Genomic DNA, 22,566 nt, shown 5'->3' with positions numbered 1-22,566 from the left:
GCAGAACATGAACTAAAATGAGCAGAACATGAACTAAAATGAGCAGAGCATGAACTAAAATGAACAGAACATGAACTAAAATGAGCAGAACATGAACTAAAATGAGAAGAACATGAGCTAAAATGAGCAGAGCATCAACTAAAATGAGCAGAACATGGACTAAAATGAGCAGAACATGAGCTAAAATGAGCAGAACATGAATTAAAATGAGCAGAACATGAATTAAAATGAACAGAACATGAACTAAAATGAGCAGAACATGAACTAAAATGAGCAGAGCATGAACTAAAATGAGCAGAACATGAACTAAAATGAACAGAACATGAGCTAAAATGAGCAGAACATGAATTAAAATGAGCAGAGCATGAACTAAAATGAACAGAACATGAGCTAAAATGAGCAGAACATGAACTAAAATGAACAGAACATGAGCTAAAAGCAGCAGAACAGTAGCTCAAAGCAGCAGAACAGTATTCTAAGAGCAAAATGGCAGCAAAGTATAAAAACTACAAATGTCAAAGCATGGTGTTCCTGATTGAGCTACATTTATATGGATTGTTAAAAAAGCACAAAGTATGCAGAAGTACTTTGTTGAATTATAAACATATTACACATATTAAAGGGGAAAAAGAAAACTTTTCTAACATCATCTTTGGAGGCCATATTGATCTACTTTAACCTTCGAATGTTATCTGGGTAAAAGTTTGTCAACTAGCAGCTGTAACAGTCGTAGCTGTGCTTCTTGGTGATTTTATTTTTGTCCTTTGAGTTCTGTTTTCCTGTTCAGTTCTGATCTTTTGCGTTTTTGTGTCTCTTGTTCCATCTTTTTTTTTACCCCTCAGTAAGCCCAGTCAGCCTGCCACCCTCACCTGTCCCCAATCAACATTCATCCCAGGTGTTCCCACTTTCAATCCCATTTAGTTTTAGTTTTATACGCTTCCTTGTCTTTATCCTGAATGCTTCTCAGATGTCTTGGTCCTCATGTGTTTTCCACTCCTAAGTTTTGTATGTTGCTGCCATGTCAACTTTGTTTATAAATCATTTTTATTTTACCCAAGATCCTCAAGTCTGCCTGCATCTGGGTCCAATCCCACACCGACTACGATAGTAATCTTATAAACATTTTATTTTCATTTCAAATCAGCATTTTATTTTATTTATTGGCATGTTTATGACTAATAAACCCAACGTTTGTTCAGTTTCCAATTAAAAATGCACCTCTAATACTACCTCTGCTCCACAGTAAAAGAAAAAAAAACTGACTTTTAATTTGATTCAACACCACCTTGTCACATCTTGTCAGAAATATAAATTTATTTTTATACTAATAAATAGTCTATTGAATATTCTAACTGTGGAGGCTTGCAGGAGAAGAGCTCCATTTCATTGCCAAATTATTATTTTTTGTAATCCGTTCTGAAACCTCTCCTAACAGCTTTTTTCTCTTTAGTTCTATTTTTAACTCATCGGACATTCACTGGTCGCACAAATCCACATTCTTAAAGATGTAACTGTAGGGAAACTGTGCCTCACAGTTTGGATGTAACAGGTCTTGTTTGTGTTACTTTGGTTAGATTGTGTAATCTAAAGATAAAGGGAAACCGTTCGCAACAGAGACGATCAGTAACTCTGTGGTTGTTAAGAGTGTGTGAGAACACAACAAAACCATTCCACAGTGCTGAAAGCACTCATCTCTGTAAATTACTGCCGTGTGTGTATGACATGGAGTGTGTGGTGGTCAGAGGCCATTAGGCGTTGTCGTTACGCAGGAGTTTCTTCTCGTGTTAGTGGGAGTAAACTGGAACACAGAGACCTCTCACGGCCTCCAGTCGAGAAAACGCTCAATCTTACAGTTTGATGCGAGACGGAGTGAGTTGTAGCCGTTTTTGATGAAAGACACTTATGATAAAGCTCTAGCTATCAAAAGCTTAGGTTTGTGCTGATTTAACCCTCAGAACGTCTTGTGGGGAAAAAATTTATTTTAACTGCACCCATAAACTCTACCGCTCTTTAGCGTCCCTTCATGGAAAAATCAAACCTATAGAGATCCATTATAAATGCATTTTTATAGATCCCATATTTATCTTATCATAAAGCAACGGTAAGTAGAGGGTCCTCCAAAAATTTAATTTTGTCATTTGACAAAATAGTCAAAAATTACGTTGATTGTTTATAAATGTTCCACAGAAACCCACTTCCAAAGATCTGAACCGTCTCTTTTTAATTTGAATCGTATGTTTGAGTCTCGACGACCAAAATCTACGAACACTTTTCAATCATGTAAGAGCATCAGAAGATGGAGATAATTTTGAACCCTGCGCACGATCTACAACCATGCTTGCATTGATATTTCCTTTCAGAATTGCCTAAAAAGAAATGAAGACTAGTGATGCACAATATTATCGGCATGGTATCGGCCGATATTAGCGTTAAAGTTCAATATCGGACATTGGCCATGCCATTAAAATAACTCATCGATATAAAAGGCGCTGTTTTTGCCTGCAGTGGTAGCACAACGTGATGACGTCATGTGCGCCTACCTGATCTCACGGCGGAGAGGAAAATTCAAAATGTCGGTGGTGTGGAAGTTTTCTTTTTCGTTGGTGAGGAAGTCGGATTCCGAAGATTTATGGACTACGTTGAGCCTCTCTAATCGTCCCCAGTCGGAGATATTTTTCCGACGTAACGTTACCCGAGTTACAAGCCATCGTTTCTGACCTCCTTGAGAAGCTAATAGCTGATAGCACGACTTGTTGGGTGAGTTTTACCACAGACATTTGGACGTCAAGTGTTAGCCGCGTTAGCATGATTAGTCGTACGGCACAACGGATGGCCAAAAACTTTTAACTTAAAAAGTCTGTCCTTCATGGACAGGAGTGCAGAAGATCCCTCAATGCAGCTAGGAACCCGGAACAAGCCTCCACAAGTGAGACAGCATTGCAGGTGACTAATGCTAATAAATAACATTTAACACTTTTTATTTAATATAAGTTAAAGTGCTATGCATATCATATGGCTGTTACTGAATATGTCACCAGCTCTTACAGCTGTTACACAATGTTTGTAGCAAATAAGCCTAAATAAGAGGGATATGTTCTGACAAAGGAACGTATATAAAATATCGGTATTGGCATCGGTTATTGGCCAAATAAGTTTTAACATATTGGCATATCGGCAAAAAATCCAATATCGTGCATCCCTAATTAGGACATTTAATTCAGTTCAATTCAATTCAAAATGCTTTATTAATCCCAAAGGGAAATTAAATGTTGTTGTAGCTCATCCTGGTTTCGTTAAGAGTTACTATATATGCTGATGGCTGTGAGCAGTAAGGATCTCCCGCAGCAGATCTGGAAAAAACTGGCTGCAAATGCCGATCCATCCACCAGGACCCAGCGGGCTTCTCGGTCCTGGGAAGCAGGACAACTTGAATGTTGGGCAGAACTCCTCCCAGAGTGATGGCTACTCGTCTCAGCAGCTTTTGAGCTCCTCATCATTGCAGACAACTGCAGGCTTTGGGGATGATCCTGGTCTTGTTGTTATGAGCCACATTTCCTACCAGCTCCAAGGAACTCAGCAGTCAGTCACTCAAGCACCTCTGCCAGGTAGACAGAGATGCATCCTCGATGCCTCCTTTACAACTCATTTGGGATTTGAGGCTGAGCTTTGAGATGTTAATCAGCTGTAAAAAAACCACCTTGTTGTCATGGTTACACTTCATAACAAATGTCCAAAAGTAAAAAAGTTTCAGTAAAAATCCTTCCAGCTGCACAGCATCCAATACCAGAAGAAGATGTCATCCATAAAAAGCCATTTACATCCAGAAAAAAAGAGGAAATAAAGTTTTCAAAAGCAATATTCCAGAATGAAAGTAACAGCTACTCAAACATGCAGCCACCTTGAGCGGCACAATTCTAGAACAGAAAAATACCAGGGAAAACCTGTAAACATATCAAACATGTCTTTTTAGGAGACTTACTGAAGCTTAATTAATCTTCTAAGTTCCGTTAAACAGTACCTTAATTCTAACCTATACGCCCCGGGAGTTATTTAGTTTATGTTAGCTTATGAAAGGCGGTGATTAATGGCGTTTGTGATAAAGGTGGTATTCGTGTGCGTTTACTCACTGGTACTTGGAGCATGTTGAGTTGGCGATGTCGGGGTCTAATGGGTGGAATGTGACGGGAGGACTGTGCTGGGCAGATGTGAGAAAACCGATGGCCAAAACACTCAAACTCAAACAGGTACCTGTTGAAAAACAACAAAATACACATTTACACTGTAGTGGCTTCACTTTAACTCTTTGATTTAGAATGGGCTTACCTAGGATGCTGCCCAAAGTCAGCTTCCTGCGCCCCACCCGCTCTACAAGCCACACCCCCAAGAGGGTGAACAGGAAGTTGGTGAGGGTGGTGAGACCGGCCAGCCAGATCGCCAACCTGTCGTCTCGCACCCCCGACATCTGCAGGATGGTGGCGCTGTAGTACCTGCAGTAACATCAACATGATGACACCATATTTCACTTAGAAAGTTTCACATAAATTCTTCATGAGGTCTGAGGTTAAATTTAATTTCTTCTGCAACAAATAGACAACCATTGCCATGCTAATTAATTAATCAGTTCTTAAACGTTCTTATTTTCTTTAGATTAAAAAGCTTTGTTTAGACTCCACACTAGAATAACTGTACATAAATGCCAATCGTTGCATAAATATATTATAAAATTTTTAAAGTAAAGAGTAAACAAATTAATTAAATAAACTAAAGAGAGTTGGCAAGCTTTTTTGCATTGAAGATGACATCTAAAGTTGACTTAGATGGTTAAAATTGATCTAACAATGAACGTTTTGGTGACATCTAAAGATGGCTGTAGATAATTTAGCATGCTGTTGTTGGAATAACCAGCTAAAACCACCTGACGGTTCTGCTGTCTACAAAATAAAAGTTTACAAACTGTGCAATGAACAAACTCTCTGATCCGCCGAGGTGCTATTGTCATTTACCTTCTCTGACAATACGGTACTCAGATCGAAAATAGTTTATTGATGACTCAGTTCGGTATGCCATATCAGTATCTGGTATCGATTCTAATACTGTATATTCATATTCATAAAAGTCTTCTGATACCACAGTATTGATGCCACTTTACAGTGGCGTTCACAACAGCTGAGCAGCATTGTGGCAAAAGAAGCAATCCATGTGTGAAGCTGTCTCAAAGGGAACGATGGAGATAAAACCCAAGCAGACTGCAATTTGTGCTCAGCAAAGTTGCCAGTAGAACAAATGAAGGGTAGCAATTTCTGCACACTCTGTTTGATAAGACGAAAAAAAACAAGAACAACGCAGCACCAAGTTCAAAGAGTTGTTCATGGCAGCGGTTAACGACTGTATTCTGTCACCGAGCAGAGGAGGGAATGTAAGATTTGAGCACGAGCTTACCAAGAATCTCACAGTTCACCAATGGGCGCTGTTGGAAAAGACTTGCTGTTCAGCTCCGTATAAGGAGCTAACATGAAAGGAAGAAATCCTCTGATTTTCAAGCACGTTTCAAAGTCACTGTAAGGGCTGTATTATTTATTAGTACCAGTACGGTGCAGTGGGTTTGGTAGAGGTTAAAACTCTGAATCAAATTACTTCATGTTTGAATTCAAAAACCTGTTTTGAGAAAACAAATTAGTACTCATGCCAACCAGTACTTAGTATCAACAAGTATTCGGTTTGGGAAAAATGTGGTTTCTGTGCATCCATAGATTCAGTACTTCATAGGCCGAATGGAATGGACTCGTATGCCAGATTAGTCCCAGGGACCACCACTACGCTACAGTATGTGGACCCTTGTGCCACAGTTTGATGAGAACAGAACTGGAACAGGAAATGGGCTCCTGTGCCTGTTGTTTACAGTCTGCTGAGAGCTTGGTTGATGATGATTGGAGGTAATCTGCAGGCATGAAGCAACGTGGGGCTAACGTTCCAAGTACAATTATTACACAGTATGAGAGACTAAGAGCCTCAGAACCTGACTGGTGGCAGACTATTTTTAGCTGATTGCTAACTGGCTGTGCATGAGTGGATGACACTCAGAGATTCAGAGGCTGTGATTGCTGGATGAGTGCTTCACTCTTTAGGAGAGGTCGAACTTGTCCTTTTTACCCAAGGCAATCGATTTTATAGATACTGAACTAAAACTTGACGTCACAGCTGAGAGTCATCAAAAATACTTACTGAGTGCTAACAGATAGTACAAGATCTTCGTTTAAAACTTTGGCCTGCAAGACAGCAAGCGGGTTGTACTTTTTTACTTAATTATTTCCCATTAGAGGAGAAATACCTATAGTATGTTTACTCAACAGGCTCATGTATAGACTCTAAAAAAGCAGATGGAGATGTAATAAATGTAATAAATCTAAAGCCTGGAAAGACAGCAACACAAAGGAGAAGGACAAAAAACAAAAGAAGTAATCTCTGGTGTTGCCATGTCTTGACCGGAAACTTGGAATTAGCATTCTGTTTCTCATGTCTTCAAACACTTCCTTAACTCTCTCTCAAGTACTCTCACCATTTCCTAAAACACGGCATCCAAACGAAAGGTTAGCATACATTTCTTCCCCTCTTTTCTGACGTGGCTTCCAGTCAGACAAAACTAGAAGAGAATTCAGATGCAGAGAAGTTCTGATTTACCTACAGCTGTGTGCAGCATACAAGCAGAGAGCTTATAAATGGCTTTATTAGTCATCCCCAAAACTAACATCTACCTGCTGAGTTCAGACACAGAAAGGCTCAGAGAGACACAAACACAAGGAAGCAGAAGGTTTCTGGAGCAGCAGCAGGACTAGAAGTTCTTATTTCTGTTTCTTTGTTTCTCTCTCTGCATCTTAACTGATTATGGCACACACACATATACATACATGTATATACACAGACAGACATAACATACATACATTACATACTTACAAGAATGACTTCAGAGGACCGTTAGCTCTGAACCCCAGGAAACGGCTTGTAGCTGCAACTTTCCTGCCAGCTATCGATTATGGTGACATTGTTTACATGAATGCCCTTGCCAGATCCTTGCAGATGTTGGAGGGTGCGGTAAAGTTCATAACTGATTGTAACTACCGTACCATCACTGCGCTTTGTACTTACTGGCCAGTTGGTCATCATTATCTACACATAGACTCTCACACTCGTACATCTTCATCTACAAATAACTCCTTGGTCTGCTACCTTCTTACATCTCCTCCCATGTCACATCGTCAGTGCAGTTACAGCGTGCGCTCTCAGGCCTTCATTACCTGCGGCATTCCCTCACTGCGAACTGAACTCGGCAAAAAGGCAAATTACTCTGCTCCTGTAACCTTGAACACCTCGCAACAAGATCTGAAGCTGTCCACTTTGATTTCTATAAGGGATTTTAAACATTTGATGAGGTCATTAGAAAAATCTAAGCAAACGTTCAATTTTAGAATTTTACCTAGTTTTTATGGCACTGATTTTATTGTTTTTGTAACAGTATTGGTTTTAATTGCTTTTATTGTTGCTGCGGTGGTCAGTATTGTGGTCTCGTAATCCTGAGGTTGCGAGTTCGAGCCCAGGTTGCTTCTGTAAGGGCATCCGGAGTAAAACAAATTGCCAAATCTTTCATGCGAGTTTGCTCACTGTGGTGACCCCGAACAAGGGAGCAGCCGAAAGAAACTTACTTATCGTTGTATATTGTTATTGTATTCGATATGTTGTCTGTCTAAAACAGGTCTTTTGAAAATGAGACTACCTGTGCAACTAAAGGTAAAATAAAAGATTAGCATAGAAGCCAAACATCTTTGAGTTGGTGTTTCTAAATCTGCTGTTCTCATAATTTAGAGATGGTAGCATAGTTATCTTGTTAAACATGTTCACCAAAGATTAAAAGGTACTTGTGCGTTAAAATAAAATAATCTTAAGAGTTGTTTTGGATTAGGGAAATAATTTTTTGTGTACAGCTTTGAGATAAAAATAAAAAATGCTACTATCATCCATAGCTATATTTCATTAGTAGGGTCCTGTGTGCAAACTACGGTAATAGTTTTAAGCAAAACTGTGGCATTTCTGACCAAAATGGCAGACAAAGTTAAATGAAAGCACCATGCTTTAAGCAGTTGTACAAAGAAAACCTATACAACCGTACTGATACAATAACATACTGATTTATACACCAGATTTACAAAACTCATTAATTCCACATTAGAATAGTTTTTTAAACATATGCAGCACTAATAAAATCCATTTTTATGCTTGCATACTTGTCCTCTGTAGCATCCATTAACACTGGGTTTGCCACGCACCGGGTCAAGAACTACCGTATATTCCGGCCTATAAGTCACAGTTTTTTGTATAATTTTCATGCACTGCGACCTATACACAGATGCGACATATTTATGGATTTTTCCCATATTCATAAACCAATTTTTGTCTGAGATATGATTGTTTTCATTCATTCTGACTGAAAATATTGAACACTACCATTTTCAGCTGCTAGATGGCAGTCGAACTGTATGGCATGCCACAGTATCATGTAATAGGTAAAAGTGGCTATTAATGACAAAATCAACTTGCCACAGCCTGCCACCGTCGTTTGCCTGGAGCAACTGTCAAATCAGCTTCATTTCGCTGCGCCGCCCCGGTGACATTTAGCTAATTTGACCATCGAAGTGCATTTATTAAGTAAAAGTTAGACTAAGACACACCTTTACTATAAAGTGGAGCAAACAAATAATTGTTTTAGGTGGTTATCTTGTTAAATTTCGAAGAAATGGACAGCGAGTCGCCCTCTGCACGTTCATGTTTCCGCGTATTGGCTTTTGAAAATGCAGCTGATTTGACCGTCAAAGTGCATTTATTAAGCAAACGTTAGACTGAGACACACCTTTGCTATAATTTTGAGCAAACAGATAATTATTTTTAAGCATTAATCTTGTTAAATTCTTGTTAAAGTCCTCCCATGCACGATCCCGCGGCCGCCATTTGGCAGCCAAGCGATTTTTGGCACAATACCTTCCCACATATCCGGGTTGTCAGCGGTGACGCGTAATAGATGCGACGTATATGGTGAAGCAACTTATTTATGTTTTTTTTTTTTTTTCATTTTATTAGACATATTTGGACTGATGCGACTTATAGGGTGGTGCAACATGTACAGCAGAAAATACAATAAATAATCTATATAAATGCATACATTTGTCTGCCAGGGATGTTTTTTTTCTTTCTTTTTTGTTTGTTTGCACCTCTTTCCTCTGCTTGACTCATAAGCAGTGCTTCCTCACAAACTAACAAATCTAATTGCTATAATTAAGTTAAAACAACTACACAAAGAAAAATTGCTGTAAAACTTATTTTACCTGCCCATCTGTGGGAACGCTGTCTTGTATAAAACTGGTCCATGATGCTAAACAGGTTCAGCCCTTACTGATACTGATAAAGTACTTTTCAGAGTCTTCCACAGTATCCATGCATTCCTTCTTTTTCTTCCACTTATTTGAGAGAAACACAGACATCCCTCTCCCCAGAGAACATTTCTAGCACCTCCTGGGGGGTCCCAAGGTCTTCCCAGGCCAGAATAGATACATAATTCCTTCAGCAAATTGGTTTGGGTTTGCCCTGGAGTCTCTTTCTATAGAGAGGCACCCAGGAGGCATGCTAAACTGATGCCTGAACCCCCTCAACTGCCTCCTTCCAACATGAAGCACCAGCAGCTCAACTCCAACAGGATGATCTTCACCTTCACTCTAAGGATGAACCCCAACACCCTACAGAGAAAGTTCATTTCAGCTGCTTGTATCAAGGATCTTGTCAAGATCCATATCTCATAAGCATAGTATCATCATCTGTAGGTCTTGTTGGACCCAAAGTGCAGACAGAACTCGGGAAGCTCGAAAAATTAATAACAAAAACAAAAGCTGACGTGGCAGCAAAACTTACTTTTCTTAAATCAGGAGACACGAGTGGAACCAGAGCATGACGCCACAAGGGACAATCCATGGACGGGAACAATAACGCAACGCAGAATGTATAGACGCACTAACAAGGGGATAAACACAAACATAAGGGGAAGGACAACAGGTGGCAGAGGCAGGAGCTGATGACATGAGGGAGAAACACTGAGGAGGGCAGGACAGATGAGACGAGAGACGCAAAACACACAGATCCTCTCAACATAGGTGGGGGATGAAATGCAGTGGGCCAGTAAATCAAGAGCGTAGACCGCTCAGCTCCTTCCTCACCATGACAGGCAGGAAAGACATCCTTCTTACTGCTCTTATTTATTTGCGCATCTCTTGCTATATCCTACCATAACTTGTAAAGAAGATACTAACACCTGAACTCCTTCGCTTCAGGCAAAACTGCCCAACTTACCACTTTTTTCTAGTTGGCTTTAGATTTTTAGAAGTTGACTCCAATGTTATCTACAAACCACTTCAGAGACGATACCCTGATGATCTCAAACCAGACATCATCTTCTCTGAATGTGCCATAAGGTCCTGTCCATGAACAAGCAGGATCGAAGACAAAGGGCAAGCTTGTCCAAAACCATTAGACTAGTTACCGTAGTTTTTGATGCATGTGGCAAAGTAAAAAGAGAGGTTTTACTCAGGTACAGTTAGAAACAAATGTTTATTATTTAAAGAACACTCATAAAATGGTGTGAATGATCTCCACTGAATAAAAACGTCAGCCATGAAAGACAGAAGTTCAGATAAACTGTGAGGCAACAGTAAATCAGAGAGGCTGAGTGAGCAAACAAGTGTGTGAGTGAGAGATTTGCTAAGGTGTTCAAGCAGATAACCAGAAGGACCTTGTAAAGAATGAGCAGGAAGTGAGAACAGACTGAATAGTGAGAATAAGGATAAAAAGATTATGGATATGGGTGTGAGAACAAGACGAAATGGACGGAGAGGAGAAAGGTGAAGAGGGAAGGAAAGCTAAAGGGGGAATACAGTGTGTGAGTGAGACAGAAAGATGATTCTCTTGGGAAGTGGCCTATTTTTCAAATGAATGCATCCGAACGCTGAACGGCGTCGCATTAGTGCTGGAACAAAAACATTCAGCCCAAATGGATCCACTTAAATATGGATGTTCTGATTCTGAATGACACTCGCATGGCGTCATCTGAAATGACACGTCTGAAGTCGTCTTTTACGTCACAAAAAATACATTTTGCCGTTACCTTTGCTACATTCTGTCTGCTGTAAAGATGTGGGAAAAGTGGCACATTTAATTAATTTTATTTTCAGTGTCCACTCAATCCATTTCAGGGTCATGGTAGCTAAAGGGTGAGCAAAATAGTTGAGCTGCAGCCAGACAAGCTGGGAGGTATAATCCTCCTGAGGTGGTCCAGAGAAGGTGAAGGGATGCTCCCAGGAGGCTTTATTATCACTCGTTTCAGTGGTTCTTCTCACTGGGAATGTGCAGGAGCAATCGAACGCCTCACAAAATATTTTCATGGCCAGCAAAGCAACGTTCACATTCAACGGTCAGTAAGAAAATCCAATTTAAAAATCAGATCTAACTGGGATAAGATGTCTCCAACACAATCTTTCCCAAAAGTGGTCTTTATGTATCTAAAGCTCAGGCCAAATCAGTTCATTCGTCCATCCATTTCCTTTACCTGCTTGTTCTTTCTTGGTATGGAACTGATGCCTATCTTCAGCAGTCATGGCCAGAGGTGGGGTACACCGGCTGCCAGCCCATCACAGGGTCACATATAGAGACATACAAGACAGACAAAACCCATTTTCACCTATAGAGAGTTTAGAGTAGCCACTCGTCCTAACATGTATGTCTTTGGACTGCAGGGGAATATTGAAGTACACTGAGAAAACCCAAACAGAAAGTTCCCAGCTGAGAATTAAACCTGCAACATTCTTGTTGCAAGGTAACAGGGCCAACTGTTCTACTGTGCAACACAATATCAGTTTAATATTTTAAATACTGGTACAAGTGAAACAGTAAAGATGGTATCTTATTGGTCTGGGATTAGTTGACAAATGCTATTCATGAGGGAATCTCTCGAATGTCTGGCAACGTTTGCAGTGGTTCTCAACTTCCTTGCGTAAGGTAAAAAGATCTGTTACTTGAGTTTTGAACACGTTTAAAACATTTGTGTGAATGTTTTTCTTTCAAAATAGTCTCAGAGTTGTTGTGGGCTTCTCCAACCAGTCTTTAGAGTGCTAGAGATACATTTTGACTCCTGGACAGGAACCCTCCTCTGACAGAAAGGTTTCAAAACCACGCCATTAATCAGTAAAACATATTGAAAAACTGCCATATTTTTCAGCTGGAATACATTATGCAGCAAGTTCACGAGTTGAAATCAGGAATAAACTGAAAGAGTGGACCTTTGGTTGACCAGATTTTGACGTCTGGACTGCCAGTCGAGACATTTCTTTTAACCACAGCTCTTGCTTTTATTTGGCGGTCAGGACCAATTAAACAAGAGAAAAACCAGGGAAGCACCGAGTTTGTTTTAATGTACAAAACATCATGATTGAGAGATAATCGCAATAACGCCTACCTTTGTTACGGAGATAAACGAAGTGGAACTACAAAAGTGTTTTGCGAGGGCTCCTCATTCAAGCACACACTCATGAAGCACTTCGACACTGCATTATTTTCTATACACTGTTGTTCTCAGAAGAAATAATCAAATTAGGGAAACGTGGAGGTCTAGATCGAGAATATCAGAAAACATGGACACATACAAGAATGTTCGTCACTGGAGATTATAAGAGCCTTCGTTTTTAAAACTGAACATTCTGAGTAAATCTAAACCTCAAATTTCTCCACTATGATGACAAATGTTTTACCTGTTCGTGTTTAAATCTGTGCAGCTGCTTTGCACTCTAAAAATCTGCTGAAAGCCAAAGGCAGGCGCTAATGTTTTCTGTCTTGGTTGCGCGTCTGCCTGTTAAAATATCTCGCGCACCACTAGACAAATTTAAATTAATCTTTCAGGAAGCAATCATAAGATGTACGTCTACAAGAAGTTAACTTTTGGTCAATCCAATTCAGATTGGCAGCCATAATTAGCACACAAAAATGGCTATACCTTGGTCAGATTCACAAATATTGAGCTAAAGCTTCAAGCGGTAGTACCGTATTTTTCGTCCTATAAGTTGTTTTTTTTTCATAATTTGCATGCCCTCCGACTTATAGCTTTCCCATATTTATAAACCAATTTTTGCCTGTGATATGACAGTTTTCATTCATTCTGACTGAAAAAAATAGAACAGTACAATTTTCAGCCGCTAGATGGCAGAAGAGCAGTAGTAGCAGTAAGGCATGTCATTGTATCATATAATTGGTAAAAGTGGCTATAATGACAAATTTAAAACGGTTCTAGACAAAAACAACCGGAATTTATTTATTATATTTTTTATACTTTGTTTTTGTCTTGAACTTTTTTGAATTTACCATGTCCTGGATGACTGAGAATCTTCACCAGCTATTAATGACTCAATCGGCCTGCCATAGTGCAAGTTCCCACGGCCACCATTTGGCAGCCCATCGATTTTTGGCACATCTTCCCACATTTCCGGGTTGTCAGAGGCGATGCGAAACAAACGCGACACGTCAGCGTTGACGCGTAATAGATGCGGCGATGCGACGTATGCGGCGAAGCGACGTATGCGGCGAAGCGACGTATGCGGCGAAGCGACGTATTTATGAATTTTTCCACTTTATTAGACATATTTGGATTGATGCGACTTATAGGGCGGTGCGACGTGTACGGCGGAAAATATGGTAGCAGAGTCATTCACAACGCACAATCCTAAGCGTAACAGCTCAGAGATCTCGCATGAGATTAGGTATAATATTATTTTCAAGGAAAATCTCACATTTGGATTTTTTTGTGTAGTTTGTGGTGTTTATAAATCTACTACATGATAATACAGTGTCGGTGTGTTGTTGGTGGCCACTTACTGAGTTTGTTGTTGACGCAGGCCAGTTGGCCCTCACAGATGGTCTACGAGACAAATGTCATGCTGGAAATGTCAAGCCACACCAGTTTTACACGGTCGCTCTGCTGGGTAGTCCACAGGGAGCTGGCACTCCTCTGTGTGTGCGTGTTTTGTGCACACACTATGCAAAAAAGATAAATAAGCAGAAAACGCCATGCTGCTCGTTTGTGTTTGCGTGTTTTAAAGCAGCTCAATCAAACCATCCTCTTCCAGCGGAGCCACAACGTGACTTCTTTAAGGAGAATAATTCAAATTTTCCTCACTAATCAAATGTAAGACACACACCACGCCACACAGCATGGAGCTGATGATGGAGTGCAGTTTACAGTGTGTGCGCACATTTCAATCTAATATAGTATTTGAAGCCACAACACAAGCAGCAACATTCAGACCTGACTGAACTTATTCATCCACTTACGTTGACTGATTCCATCTGACATCTCTCCTCATCTGTTGGTAACAGGAACACTTGTCCACAACTCCAAAACATATTCATGTCAGAAAACGGTTAAAACTGCAGGTTATGTCTCCTAGTCTGCGTTTGTATAAAAGAAAGTGTTAACAATATGAGACAAACAAAACTATCCATGAATGTTGTAATTTCAGACTTTTATAGCTTTAAAATTAAAATCATAAGGACGTACGAATCTGTATGAATGTGGAAAAGGAAAGGAATAGAAATCTAAAACAAAGCCTGTTTGTCATGGTCATGTTTTATTTAATTTTTTTTTACATGTGGACATTTTAATCAGTTTATTTTTACTTTACCATAAGCAACACCTGGAGCTGTTAGCTTTTATAAACTCGTTTATATGGTCATGATCCAGATGTCATGACCATAATTTAAGTTCGGAACATAGATGGACATGTAAATTGAGAACTTTGCCTTTTGACAGACCAGAGCAACGCGCTCATTACTGCTGACGAAGCCGTCATCAGTCTAATATCTCGCAGATTCTTTGCGATGGTTGAACAGTAAACGTTTTTATTCCCATCACTATTTTACACCCGAGTGCAAGGAAATGCATAAATGCAGGTTGAAGGTGCAGGACATTATCTCCTCTGATGTTTGGTTTTCTTTCAAAGAGCGTCACAATTTGTTCAAGGAAGAGATTCTTGGCAAGAACAAAAGAGATTTCTGACGACAAGAAAAAACGTAGGTCCACAGCAGGATGACAAAGACAGAGCACAAATGGAAGGAAACAAGACTTCTAATGTTTCCCAAGAGTATTGAGCTAAGAAGGATCACCATACAAGGGTATCGCTTCACAAAGAAACATCTAACATCTATCAGAGGTTAATGTTCATCGGTGCACCATCAGAGATAATTGACGTTGGACTTGACAGGCAGAGTTTAAAGGATAAAGTCATCATCACATTTATTTAACCAGATAAAAACCCACTGAGATCAAGATTTGTTTTCCAAGGATGACCTATCCTAGAGGTCAGGAGCACACGTCATAAAATAATAATCAAAACGATTAACAATATAGGATAAAACCGTATTATACCCACTTAAATGGCCTTGATTTCAAAGTGCAAGGCAACACATAATAATGATCTTAGCAGTAACTCAGTCACTGGTTAAGAAAGTGCAAGCACTAATTAAAAACACAAACAACAATGAATAACAGGCGACAGCTAAAAAAACACATGCAATGGTTAACACGGGCGTCGTTTAAATGTCTTCCTAACATGGTCTTTAAGGAATGAACTGAAGGCTCCAACAGAGATGAGTTCTGGTAGTTTCAAATCAGTCTGCAGGGCGTTCCATGCTGAGGGGGCAGCGAAGCCGGATTCAGTTCTGACACGAGGAACTGACAGAAGGACAACGTTGTTAGAATGTAATGCATAATAGCAGCTGTTAGTTCTTTGAAGAAAAGTGCCTAAATAAGATGGAATGAAGTCCAGAAGAGTTTTGTAGATTGGAGTCACCCAGAGTGTACATCTGCATGCAGTAAGAGAAGAGCAGCCAGATTTAGTGTACGGCCCACAGTGATGAGTGAGGTGACTGTAACCAGAGATTACATTGCTTTGTGGTAAACGGTGTCTACGGACTGCGGATATTTGGACGGGGCATTCGTGTACAGCACATCACCATAGTCCAGTAACGGCATGAAAGTAGCAGCTACTAAGGTTTCCCTTAAGCTATGTGAAAATCAGGATTTATTTCTAAAATAAAAACAAGCTTCACCTTGAATTTAATAGCCATATTAGCAATGTCAGATTAAATGATAGCTCGCAATCAAGAAAAAAAAAAAAACAACCCAAAGTATTTGTATTTTGAGATCAGCTCTATATGTTTTTTCCTGTGGGGTTACAATTAGCGGGATGCGCCCTGGTTGCTCTCTTTTGTTAGAAAATACCACAAGTTTGGTTTTGTCAGCATTTAAAACCAGTTTAAGTTTTAGCAGACGAGACTGAATAACACTGAAAGTGTTTTGTAAAAATGTAAAAGCCTGATTACGTGACGAGCAGTAATAAATAATGGTGTCGTCTGCATAAAAATGATAAGAACCATTTGACAGTTTGTTACACATACCGTTGAAATAAATTGAAAATAAAATTGGACCCAAAACTGAACCTTGTGGTACTCCCTCGCCAACATCCCAGAAGGAAGAGGTGGATCCTGCCACCTGAACACAGTAAATAATTTGCAAACTGAGTCATGGTGTTTTGATAAACCGGTGTGTTCTAGGATATTTAACAGAAGACTGTGATCAAGTGTGTACAAAGCTTTGGCTAAGTCAATAAAAAGTGCAACATATATTTTGCAATCCAGAGCCAGAATAAAATATTTTAAAACTTTAAGAACTGTTGTAACAGTACTACCGTACCGTACCGAAAAGGCCAGACTTCAGGGGTATCTGAGGCAGGCTTGAAACACAAGAGTCAGGGTGGCTTCTGGGTAATACCAGATGGCTAGGCCTCAGACTGACGAAGCCTCTTGGATGAGGGGCGAAACGTTTCTTTTTAACAAAAAAACGAAGTCCAGATGACATGATTCAACCTTTTTTGTTAGTACTACCGTATGTTTTCTAAAACCTGTCTGAAATGGCGATAAAATGTTACTCACCACTAAAATTTAATTTAATTGATCACAGGCAAGTCTTTCAAACAATTAACGTACGATCCATAATTTAGAAGTTGGTCTGTAACTGTCTACATTTGTTGGTTCACCTCACTTTGACAGGAGAACAAGCCGATTTCCAGAAAGTCAACGCGTTAAGAAAAAAGAACATTGCTGCTCCCACTTACACGACCTAACAGCCAATAATTCAATAATACCAAACTAGTGCGCTTCATCTCAGCCATTCTTAATAGATCAAATACTGAAAACTGTGTTTTTATTCCAAACGTATACCGAAAACAAACATTTTAAATCCCTCAAACCAGACAAAAAAAAAATTGTTTTTCTTTAACAACTCAGTCTTTTATGTCCCGTCGTTGTACTTCACTCGTACTCTGTCACTACACTGCAACAGAAACACAACATGCAATGTGTGCTCACCGGCTCACAGTGACCTTTACGTGCACGATTATGAAGCTAATCAAATCAAAACAGTCCAACATCTCATTCGGAAGCTCTCTATCCACTGCTGTATCACACTGTCCTGCATTTATGCTGCAGAGCTGGGGAGACTGTGCAAAAATAAAATATTTAGAAAATAACCCAATCACTGAACCCGTCCAGCCCTTCAGTTGTAGGCAGGAGGACAGAATGAGAAGCCGGCTCCACACCTGACGTGACTGCTTCTCTCTGAGTGATGTATTCTTGACACAATGTTGCTGCTGCCTCAGGTTTAGAGGAAAATGTATGAATTTTGAATGTGTGCTGGTGCGTGTGTTACAACCAGAGTCCAGAGACGATCTGACGTATGAGGTGAATCCAGCCGGCTGGTGTGTATGTGAGTGTTTTTATTTCCTTCAAATATTTTAGTTACAAACAAGTTCTGGTCTTCTGTAGCCGCAGTTTGTGCTTAAAAAACCCTCTAGGACGTCGTTTAAACGTCATCAGATTTGTTGAAGGTAATTCGAACCCGTCTTCCACTCTTCCAATTTAGTCCATAAATGTTAGAGCACAGGATCCCTCTTTATGACAGGAAACATCAAAGCGAGCTGAGACGGGTACAGTGTGTGTTAGGTGGACAACGAAATAGATCGCATGGCATAGAATACAGTTTTGCAAGCCGTGCACATGAAAACAAAATGCAGACACAACACTTGTTGGTTAATTCATCTCAAACGATCAAAATTCAATAAAGCTGTGACTGGAAATTATTATATCTGAGTCACATCTGAGTAGCCAAATAGACTCCCAACAGTGAGGTACCACCTTTCGTGTTTGCTTTCAAGACCGCAGTTCTTGTTTAATACTCAACGGTCGGCGCAACGATGTCATTTATGGCCTGACGTTCACCAGCAACAACGGAGAATGCTTTGGAAGTCGTGTGTTGTGAACTCTTGGCTTATCTCCCAAAGCTCAGTTAGAAAATGTGCCACAAACACTCAGAAGAATGACTTTTGGAACCAAGACAACTGTTCAGTCCGCTTTGTGCCGTCCACGTTGAACACATCACTGGCGTCAACAGCAATAGTTACATACATCCTACTTTAGAATCAGAATCAGAATAAGCTTCATTATCATTGCACCGAGATGCAACGAGGACATGTACGTACAGTCGTCCGGAAGATGGACGTACATGGACGTTGTGAAAGCTTGTTGATTCGCATTCTGACGGTCATGGGCGTTCATTTTGAATGACTCCTTTGAGCTGTGGTGTATGTCACCATGCACTTACGTAGCTGTGTTGCGGCTTTTTCTGTTCGGGTTGAAACTGAAGCAGCCGCTTCAAACCTAACAGAAAAAGACATTCTTGAGTGAAACACTGTAATCATAGTATAATGTGTATCAAAATATTGAAAACGTGCTTCTAATTCATATCACCATTATTGAATAAAATTATATTGTGATATATATCGATATCAAATTATTGTCCAGCCCCAAGTCATATGCAAACCAATCACATCCCTTTACACTCCTCGAGTCCCTATGGAGCTCAGAAAGCATCTACTTTGACGTAGGCTCCAATAATTAGTTGTAAGTAGGCCTGTCGCGATAAACAATAAATTAATTAATCGCATGATAAATGAAAATTATCAACCTCATTTTCATTTATTAGCTTTATCGTTTCTTCGTGTCTCTCTCTTTCTACTGAAGACACTGGATGACAAAAGGCTCAACTCCGGCGCTCCTCACTGACTCCTCCCTTTCCCTTTTCTCTTTAAAATCTGTTTTAATCGTCCAAAATCGCGTTTTTGGATCGTTAAAAGCAGCTAAGCTGAGAAGCTAAGCTACGAGCTAAGCTAACAGGCCGACCATGGGAAAAAACCTCCGTCTTGTCGAAGCTCCAAAATTCACGGTTGAAACCCGTGTCTTCGTCTAAAAAGTTTTTCTCTGCAAAAGGAAGCTGAGGACTTGTTTACTGATTTTTTTTTATTAAAAGCTTTGTGTGAAAAATGCTATGCTAAAGAGCTCAAACCACACCGAGCGTCCGCCATTTTGACAACCAAAAAAACAGATGGAGAGACAGCCCATGTCATGTCAAGGGGCCTCCCTTCCTTTTTTCTAGAGACATGCTGCTCGCTCCCTCACTATCCATCCTTCGATTCAAATAGTCCTATACTGCCATCCAGTGGTCAGAACAGGTACTACACACAAAAATTAACCAGCGTTTCTTCTTCAATTTGACAACAATTACTAATTATTGTCAAATTTCAAAACAATATTATCGTTTATCGCAATAATTTCTGAGACGATTAATCACCCAGCAAAATTTGTTATCGTGACAGGCCTAGTTGTAAGGCCGTCATACTAGCTCTGCCCAAATCAAACAAAAACAGGGACATTTCCTAAAACAGGCATAAAGACTGACAGCGTTCTGAGCGGTCCAAAAGCACCTGCCTCAAAAGGCGTAACCATAGTGCCAATCGCTGACATGCTCCCTGGCATCACGTGCATTCTGTCTATACCAAGGTCAAATTAGAATTTTATGTCTGCAACTATAATCTGGATAGATGAAAACTCCAGCGTACCATGCTTGGAAATGGACCCAGCACCGTCAGCTCCAGGATAGAAGAGGTTCAACTGTCTGCTTGTGTTCCGCTGAAACTCTGTCATGATGGATTTGAGACATTTTGATGCTAATCACTGTAGACGTGTTTAAAGGGCATCGTCCTGCCGGAACACAAAGATTTAAGTCGCTGCAGGTCAATCAGCAAAAATCAATCGATATCCAATAATAATAATAATAAAAAAACAAGAATAAAGAAAAAAAAAAAAAACAGAAAAGATCCAGAACTCAACAATCAATGTTTTCAGGGACAAACATATTTGTCTACTAAGAGCATCACACAAATATGTCAGTTTTTTTCATTAATTTATTATTTTGCCGTCTGAATTGGTGCTACAGCTAAGGAGTAACAAGCGGTACGCCGACGTCCCCTGTCGCTGAAGGATTTGAGTAGTGAATGTTAGTAGTTTACCAGATGAGTGTTTTTCTGGACTGGGATTGGAACAGGGAATGTAAGTAAACCTTAATGTTTTCGGTGCAAAATATTCGAGTGAATAGGAGTTACACTAGAACAGAGGTAGTTTTTCTCTTCCTGTCTGAGGCGACGCAGTGTGTCGGATCCTAGTGAGCGGAGGGAGCGATTTTATCCACTACCAGGTGCAATGGGGGAGCCAGTGGTGGCCTTGGCCCCCATAGATTAATCTTCAGCCACCCCAGTCATTTGGAAACTACACTTTTAAGCAATATAAAAAACTAGAAAGCATAATTTCCTCTGGTGGACGTCTTGGATTTTGATGTGGCGATCCAAATTTCAAAAGTATCCTGCCTTACGCCAAGATGCAACCACACACCCAAAAGGAAGTTGACCAGACGCTTATTTGTCCAAGTTATTGTGCTCACAGCACTCACGCACGCATGGACGGAGGTATTTCCAATTCCCCTTATTTGCTCCACAATGGGGACAAAAAAATAAAAAAAAAGCAACTGAATGGGGTTGCAAATGCATTTGTCTGTAAATGAGTCAAAAATGTAGATTAAGTTCAAGCAAAAATATCCTAAATGGAGACATAACTAAAAGGCAGTGGTTGTTTTACCTCATCTGTGACACTAACATTACATTATCTCAACATCATCTGTGAGTGCTAGTTGATTTTTTTACAGCTCCAAGATAAAATGTGTCTACGTTAGTTTGCATAAATGCATTTCATTTAACGGCTCACTGCCACAGCTGAGAGGACTAATGTGCATTAAAGTATGCATGACCAGAAATGAGGGTTTTACATTTGCAATTCTGAAAATGGTGCTAATATCCCAGAAGAAATGATTATTGCTGCAGTGGGTGTCAAAGTTTTTAACAAGGATCTATGTGATCAGTTAGTGCTTGGAGAATGTGATGAGTGTCGACTAAACTGCGGTTAAATATCTGTAAAACTGGCTGATTTATACATGTGTTTGGATACATATGTTTTAGTTTGCTAACAACAATAAGCAGTGGCAGCCATCTTGAATCGGTTCAAAGGTTATAAGCTGTTGATGCCCAACCAGTGATTACTTCCTGAGAGCGTCATTAAAATCTGTCCATTTGTTTATGAGATATTTAACGTATAAATCCTTCTAATTTACATTTTGCCACCTCTGTCAGGTAATCTGTTATCGCTCCTTGTGGATCTTTTATATCTATTGGGTCAAACTGGTGTGGAATTTGTTAACTGGCTTCATGATGGCATGAACAGATGAAGACAAAAGAAAAATAATATCTCTGAACTCAGTCTGCTCCTGTCAAGTCCTTGATAAGACAGAGCGGAGTGTGAAACCACAGTAGCACACGATATGAGCTTTTCTACACTGGTTTGATTTTTTATTTTTTGTGTGCCTTTTTCGGCTCGTCTGCCACCTTCCTTCACTGCTCGTCTGCCTCCTTTCTCAGCGTCAGCCTTGTGTTTAATCAGGGAAAGCAGCCGGAGACGAGGAGAGAAGAGCTTACCGGCTCTTCAGAACTCGGCTAACGAGGCTAGCCTGGCAGCTGCAAGGCGGGTGGCCAGCAGGTAGCCTTCTGGGATCTGTCACACACTGCAGGCAGGAGCACTTTGTCATCGCAAGTTGTCCCCACCTTAAAGCGTCCTCACCTTTATCTCCCTCCAAATGAGACTGCATTTCAATCCAGTGTGAATGCGGAGTGACACCGCAGAAATCTGACGGATAAAACTGAAACGCTTTCTGAACCAAACAGAACTAAAGCTAAAGTTAGCTAAACTAAAACTGCAAGTTCAAATTAGTAGCTCAACGACAAAAGTAATAGAGCTAAGAGAAATGCTAAAGGCTAAAAATTGTTTAAAAAAAAAACCTAAAACCTACAATGAGCTAAACTGTACCTAAAAGCTAAAACTAGTCAAACAATAGCTGAATGCTAAAACGATCAAAACGGTAACGGAAAGCTAAAACTAGTCAAACAGTAACTGAAAACTAAAACTAGCCAAACAACAGCTACAAACTAAAACAAT

The 22,566-nt window shown here is 40.0% G+C and overlaps 1 protein-coding gene across 1 annotated transcript in view; it reads right to left on the bottom strand.

Moving 5' to 3' along the window:
* LOC119428374 (proton myo-inositol cotransporter) overlaps nucleotides 1-22,566 on the bottom strand; it is an 83,756-nt gene that overhangs the window by 4,030 nt on the left and 57,160 nt on the right. The window contains exons 5-6 of the mRNA XM_037696052.1: nucleotides 4,324-4,487; nucleotides 4,128-4,248 (exon numbers count right to left, since the gene is read on the bottom strand). Of these exons, the coding sequence (XP_037551980.1) occupies nucleotides 4,128-4,248; nucleotides 4,324-4,487 (285 nt within the window). The remainder of the gene's footprint in view (nucleotides 1-4,127; nucleotides 4,249-4,323; nucleotides 4,488-22,566) is intronic.

Source organism: Nematolebias whitei, chromosome 22, assembly GCF_014905685.2.
Source record: "Nematolebias whitei isolate Nwh7 chromosome 22, NemWhi1, whole genome shotgun sequence".
Taxonomy (NCBI): Eukaryota; Metazoa; Chordata; class Actinopteri; order Cyprinodontiformes; family Rivulidae; genus Nematolebias; species Nematolebias whitei.
Note: the sequence above shows the minus strand (reverse complement) of the source record. Positions and strands in the feature narration are given on the sequence as shown.